At 41.6% G+C, this 6625-nt stretch overlaps 1 protein-coding gene across 1 annotated transcript; it reads right to left on the bottom strand.

Moving 5' to 3' along the window:
* Positions 1-1512: 1512 nt before the first annotated feature.
* On the bottom strand, positions 1513-2610 carry SPRY3 (sprouty homolog 3 (Drosophila)). The gene has a single exon (XM_012662179.1). The coding sequence runs from the start codon at positions 2544-2546 to the stop codon at positions 1680-1682; it is 867 nt and encodes a 288-aa protein (XP_012517633.1). The 5' UTR covers positions 2547-2610; the 3' UTR covers positions 1513-1679.
* Positions 2611-6625: the final 4015 nt, after the last annotated feature.

The following is a 6625-nucleotide window of genomic DNA, read 5'->3' as shown; positions in this document are numbered from 1 at the left end:
AGGTTCTCAGGCGGCTGCCATTGCAGACAAAGCCAGGAGCAAGCACAGTGTGTGCAGCAAAGAGTAGATGCAATGGCGAAGATACAGCTTGGTTAGGGCTTCTTTAAGCTTTTCTTTTCCACACTTGAGCTTCTACAAGGTGACAAAGCCAAAGGTGATGTCCACTGGGGGCAGCCTCAACACCTGATAGTTAATTAGCTACCCACCATGCATTGCAGAAAGACTGCCACACTATCTTGGCGTGACTCCTGAAAAATATTAATAATTGGATGGGAATGGCTTTCTGTAACTGTTAATAGAGTCGTAGGAAAAAGTCCCATGACTCATTGTGGTACAGGGGAAAGAATACTGAACTAGGAGTCAGGAGACCTGTATTCAAGTTCCAATTCTGCTATTAACTCAGTGTGTGGCCTTGGGCAAGTGCCTTCCTGTCTCCAGGCCTTGGTTTCCCATCTGTAAAATAAGGGCATTGAACTAGATTAACAGTTAAGATTCCTCCCAGCTCTAAAGTTTTATGACTTTTTAAGTCCATTATTAAGGCCTGAGCCATGCAGTCTCAGTGCAGTTAGCTTCTAAGAGAAAACATACTTCCGTAATATCCTTTGCTTTGTTCATTTAGCTATAAAGCACGTCTGCCTTTGGCACTTGGGTCAGACATACAAAGTTATGAGCATTCTGATTTACTATCCTACTCAGCATGCTAGTGGAATCTGTCAGTACTATAAGTCAATTATTGGGAAGGGGAGAAAAACTTCAACTAAATAAACCGGGAAATGTAAGATAACTTTGCCTCATACACTCACAAACAAGTGAGAGTGGTTGTGAGTGCACACACACATCGGGATACAGACTATTGCTAGTGTTCAGTTCATTACAGTAATCCATTTCCCTTAATAAAAATTAGTGAATAGTATAGCATAGTAAAGTTTGGCGTCTAAGGAAACACCTATGGAAAAACAGCACTTTTGGATATGTTAGAGAAAGAGGGATACATGGAGAGAGAGAAATATCGATCAAACGAGATAGAAATATAGGCAGAGAAAGGATTAGTCTGAAAGAGGGAGGGAAGGAGTAGAAAGATAGAGAAAAAGAGAAGAAAAGCAAAAGTGGAGAGGGTGAGAATGAAGGAGGAAGGAATACAGAACAGGACAGTGAAAGAAAAGGAGAGGAGAAAGAGAGACAGAGGAGTAAAGAAGAGAAGGGCAGTAAACAGGGAAAAAGGGTCATATTCCCTGGAAGGTTGAATGCTGTTCCACATGTACCTGTGAAAACCAACTTAGAAGAAAGCTTCCAAAGGCACTGTGGAAAGCAGAGCGACAACCAGAGCCTGCATCGAGAGGCATTACATTGGGGAGCCCCTCAACCTCCACGTTGCTGGCTCTGTCAGTCCTCAGTGTCCAAACCTCATGCCCACATATCACCTGAATTTTCCACAACAGCCATAAGGGCTGAGCTGGCCGGGTGTAAAACAATTGAAGAGGAGTGAGATAGATACTACGAGAAAGAACAAGGCATCCTGCATCAGGATGTACTTGGTCATTCCCCTGACATCGCAGGAACAAAAGGGGTGAGGTCCTAACTTTGGCTAGTTTATTACTTCCCCCCACCCTGTCCAAGAATGAGGCCTATGCTTTACTGATGGGGTAACGAGAAAGCTCTGGATCCATCTTGTGGGAGGGTCATACAGACTTTTCCTGGGCCTTGGGGAAGGGTGCATTACTAGAAGAGATTTTTCTGCACACAGTGTTGGTGGGCCTCTTACAGCGGCAGCCTGGTCGCTGGAGGCTATCATAGCCCTGCTGGCACAGATGGAGGCATCCACGGGTAGGCAGGTAGCAGCACAGGCAGGGTAAGAAGAGGGAGATGAGGCTCATGGCTGCCCAGCGGACAAAGCAAGAACTAGGCCCACATGAGCAGGGCTCATCAGCGCAGTTGTCTTCATCATCAGTGGAGCAGTGGTAGAAGAGGCCCTTGACACAGCATAGACAAGTGCCATAATCGAGGAGGCTCTCAGCAGAGCAAAGGCAACGCTGGTTGCACAGCCAGCAGGAGGGGAGAGGGCGAGCTGCTGTGCAGGGGACACACTTGCAGCGGCCACACTCCTCGCAGATGAAGAGGTGCTCACTGGGGTGCCCAGCAGACTGCTCGGCTTCTCCCTTCAGAACACCATCAGCCTTTGGGTGGGCTCCTGCTCCAGGCTGGGTTCGGATGATGGACTGACCTGAAGGTGAGGGTGTAATGCTGGCCAAGAGCCTTTGATCAGAGGCAGTGGTGCTATGAGACATTGAGCTGGCAATGCTAGATTGGCTCAGATGCTGAGGCAAAGGCTGCAATTGATGGCACTGGCTGAGACTGCGGGGGAGAGCAGCAGGCATGGTAGCCAGAGACCAATCAGATTTGTGGGTTTGCATGATAAGGGAAGGGCTGGAGAGGACCTGTTTACAGGGGGCTGGAGGCCGTTCCACGTAATCATTGCTAGCATGAGTAGAGCGTAGCTGTTCAATAGGCAGAATTTGTTGAAAATCATCTGTCACTGCAGCATCCATTTTGCCTTGATTTTTGAGCTCTGAGTGGTTTTGGGTCAGGGTGGCACTTATGGTGATAAAGGAGAGCCCTTGTAGTTACATGGACCTCAGGACACATCAGAAAATCCTAGGAGAGAGGGAATAGAAACAATAAATGAGAACACACAGGCATAAGTACTTTGCAGGGAATCAACAAAGGTCAGGTCCTATTATCACCACTATCTTCAGTCACTTTACAGTGATCTTCATATTACACTTTCGTTTTGTAATTGACCTCACCTACTTCTTTAGGCAAGTTTGGTCATCTCATTCAGACTATAAAGCAGTTTGTGAACAAAGATCAGATCATTGATACTTTTGTATTCTGTCATATGACTAGGTTCACAGGACCAGCTAGTTCATTCAGGTGTTTGCTAGCAGAGAAATGTAAGCCTTGAGCATCAGCATTCTAATAAAAATGGAACCTAATGTTAAATGCAAGGTCCACTTTCTGAAGCAATGCAGAAGCAACAAAAGAGAAAGCCTCAAAAGTCATGAATGAGAAGTTTCTCATATATATGAGTGATATACTTATATATCACCAATCAAAATTCTCCTTTCAGTGTAATTTATGATAAGCAGAATAAACAGATGGGAGGCCAGGCGTGGTGGCTCACGCCTGTAATCCTAGCATTGTGGGAGGCCAGAGGATCACTTGAGCTCAGGAATTCAAGACCAGCCTGAGCAAGAGCGAGACCTGTCTCTACTAAAAACAGAAAAAATTAGCCAGGCATGGTGGTGCATGCCTGTAGTCCCAGCTACTCGGGATGCTGAGGCAGGAGGATTGCTTGAGCCCAGGAGTTTGAGGTTGCTGTGAGCTATGATGACATCACGGCACTCTAGTCAGGGCAAAAGAGAGAGAGACTCTCTCTCAAAAACAAACAAACAAACAAAAAACCAGATGGGAAAGGACATTGTTTGATTCAATAAATATAGGCGAGCAAGCAGAATGTAATAATGGCAGAGATATGGCAGAGACACAGAGGGTAAGAATTAAACTGTCTGTAGAGTAATAGGAAAAAAGTCTTCTCAAGACAATAAGGAAGCCAAGTCTAATCGTCTTATAGTTTTCCTCACCTTACTGGCTGCTTTAACTTATTGAGGAGGTGATTCTTTTTAAGTGGCATGGTGGTTCCAGAATCAAACTTTTGTATACATGGGAGCGGCACTGAGAATAAGGGAACTAGAGAAGGCAAACCCTGAATTATTTCAAATACCTCCTATAATTGTACCTATTACCGCCCTGAGTCAACTCCATATTGATAAGATTTACCAAACAGAATCTACTTGGACTGCTTTTCTCTATCTTTACTTTACACAATAAACTAGCTTTTTAAAAGAGCAGCAACATTTTATACCATATTTAATTAAGCAAAATTGAACATCTAGAAAGCCCATGCTTGTATGGAGATTGTACCACAATCAGGAAGAATTAGGTAGTCATTCCCAGAAGGATCTGATCAAGCCTAGAACTGATAATGATGACTATAAGGAAAACATTGTACAAACAGTACACTGCTACATCACACCACTTAGAAGACTGAACAGCCAAAAAGGTGTACACAAGGAAGCCTAAACACAAATCCTACAGGCATTGGGACCAAGGGAACACTAGCATGAATAAAGTATATATTTGAAATCCATCAGATTCAAGGCCTCCTCAAAATAGAACAATTAATCATACTACTTCATGGGATGGATAGCTTTAACGAGTAATAGAAATAAACAAGTGGGAGAGGATAGTGCTTGATTAGGTTTCCATAAGCAAGTAAACATGTCACTGAAATTGGCCCAAAGTTCAATAACAGTAAAAATAAGGATGCAGTTCATAAAGGACTCAGTGGCTAATAACATGACCAGACTCAGTTGACTTTTGAGGCTGTATCCCCATCCGAACCTGATTAGCTGAATTCACATCTGTTCATTTTTTTAAAAGAAGATTTAATTTGGTTAAAAATAACTTCTTTGCCACATCACATCAAAGAACAAGACTGACAAAAAATTCACTTCTTAGCTAGTTGTTTTGGTGTTAAACGTAGCACAAGAGAATGCAAATAAACACTATGAAGACTCTAAGACTCAAATATCCATGTTACCTTTGTCAAATCACTTGTTTTCTTTGGGCTTCAGTTTCACTATCTAAATATTTATAGGGTTAGACTAGGTGATTTTGAAGGATGTTGACCCATTATGATCTATATTTCTATAACTAAGCAATTTGATAAAATAATTCTTTTTATCCATACCTTCTACATCTTCAAGTCCTTTAGGGTAAGTTGGGTAATGTGCCCTTGTTTATTTGGGCATTCAAAAGAAAAATGTATTTCTCCTTCATTTCCTTGTACTCAAAGCCCCCTGCAACCTCCCACCTCTATCTTTGCTGTATTTTTATAGATTTATAGTCTCAGCATTGGAAAGGAACAGGTAGTTTTCATTTGGACACCCAAATAAAAAAATACACATTGTGCATTTGGCTTGGAGGCTTTGTGGATGTAAGAGCTTTGGAGTGGAAAGAGTCTTTTGACAAATTTATAAGAAATGGATTTATGTCTCATTGATCAGCTAAAGAATATGTTGCACCCTTCAAGTCTTTTACACTGTAAGAACAATAATATACATGCTGGATGCAGTTTAGACTCATTGATTTCCCAAAGGAAACTAGATTCTAAACATATTAAAAATTCCAAGAAGCAATGATTCAAAGGAAGATACATAAGGTCTCAAAATTACAGGAGATAATCATGTTAGATTCCAAAGACGGGATTCTAGGGATGTCTCTAGGTACCTCAGGGACATGCCCAAAAGGTTGAAAGGAAGGAATCTAGGTCATAATATAAATGACTCAGAACCAATAATGAGAACCATGTTCAAAGGGGATCTCATCTGGGGAACAGAAGGGTACATGGTGTTTAGGTTGAGAAGGTGTATTTGAATATTATTAGATTTCTGCAAGACTGAGGAGTTGAGATGCTTTGTTGGATGATTAAAGGAAGCTGTGGGTATCAGTCTGGAATAATGAGGTACTGTCTAGCTTACAGGTAAGGGGACTGACAGGATGAACTCAAAAGGTTTCTTCCTGCTCTGTAAAATCTTTTATTCAAATGAACTCTACTGTGAATGATCTGTAATATGGTGGGCAGTAGGACCTGGGTAAAATCAGGGTGTTAAGTAGGAATTAAAAAAGGATTGAGTGACAATAAATTGTTTGCCATTCTGGATATGCTGAATCCTATCTTGCTAACAGGATGAACTGAAATAGATACTGTAGAGGAAGGTAAGAGGGAAAAAATTGTTGAGAAAGGAATAGGCATGAGACTGCTGCAGCATATAGACTAGATGAAAAACTACCACTACATGCATGTTTGTGATTCAGAAATACACCCATTAAACAGCCATTCATTGTGAACAACAGTTAAGAAACTGACTGTGCTGTTGGTCAATTCCATATTCTGTTAAATGAGAGAGAGAACGTACATATCACATATTAATAGGAGCCAAGGTGTTTACAAGTTTTGGTTGCACATTGATGGGATCTAGTGATTTTTGTCACGTAGTACCTCTGCAGTAATGAATGATGCATTGTAAACCCACTCCCATCTCGGTCTCTCTGGCAGGGTGCTCACAGCTTTTCCAACAGTTTTTCTGTAGCCCTGAAATTTGCTATGTTAAATCTAAATAAAAATGTCTGTCTTTTCTTATGCCAATTTAGGGACTAGAAAGCTAAATCCATTCAAGAAATGATAATGTTTGTTAATGAAAGAAAATGTATTTTCTCTCTGGAACCTAAAATCTGCCATATTGGGACTAAAGCTGAAAACATTCCTATATAAAGCCCTTTTATGCTAACTCCTAAAAACTGGTCTGATTTCTATGACAAATCCTTTCTGATACAATATCACTCAACATTGATTTCAAAGAAGAGGGGGGAAGAGAAGGAGAGCCTGGCTCCTGTGTTCTCCCACTCCCATGGGTTTAATGCTGTTTTGTATGTTACTGTGTAACAGCCCTGAGGTGTATTGCTTTTTTTCTATGCTACACTGTTATATACACTCGTTCTCAAA

This window comes from Propithecus coquereli, unplaced genomic scaffold, assembly GCF_000956105.1.
Source record: "Propithecus coquereli isolate 6110/MARCELLA unplaced genomic scaffold, Pcoq_1.0 Scaffold755, whole genome shotgun sequence".
Classification (NCBI taxonomy): Eukaryota; Metazoa; Chordata; class Mammalia; order Primates; family Indriidae; genus Propithecus; species Propithecus coquereli.
Note: the sequence above shows the minus strand (reverse complement) of the source record. Positions and strands in the feature narration are given on the sequence as shown.

Bases quoted from the DNA above. Each gene is read 5' to 3' on its own strand.
- SPRY3 (XM_012662179.1), bottom strand. From the start codon at position 2,546: ATGGATGCTGCAGTGACAGATGATTTTCAACAAATTCTGCCTATTGAA.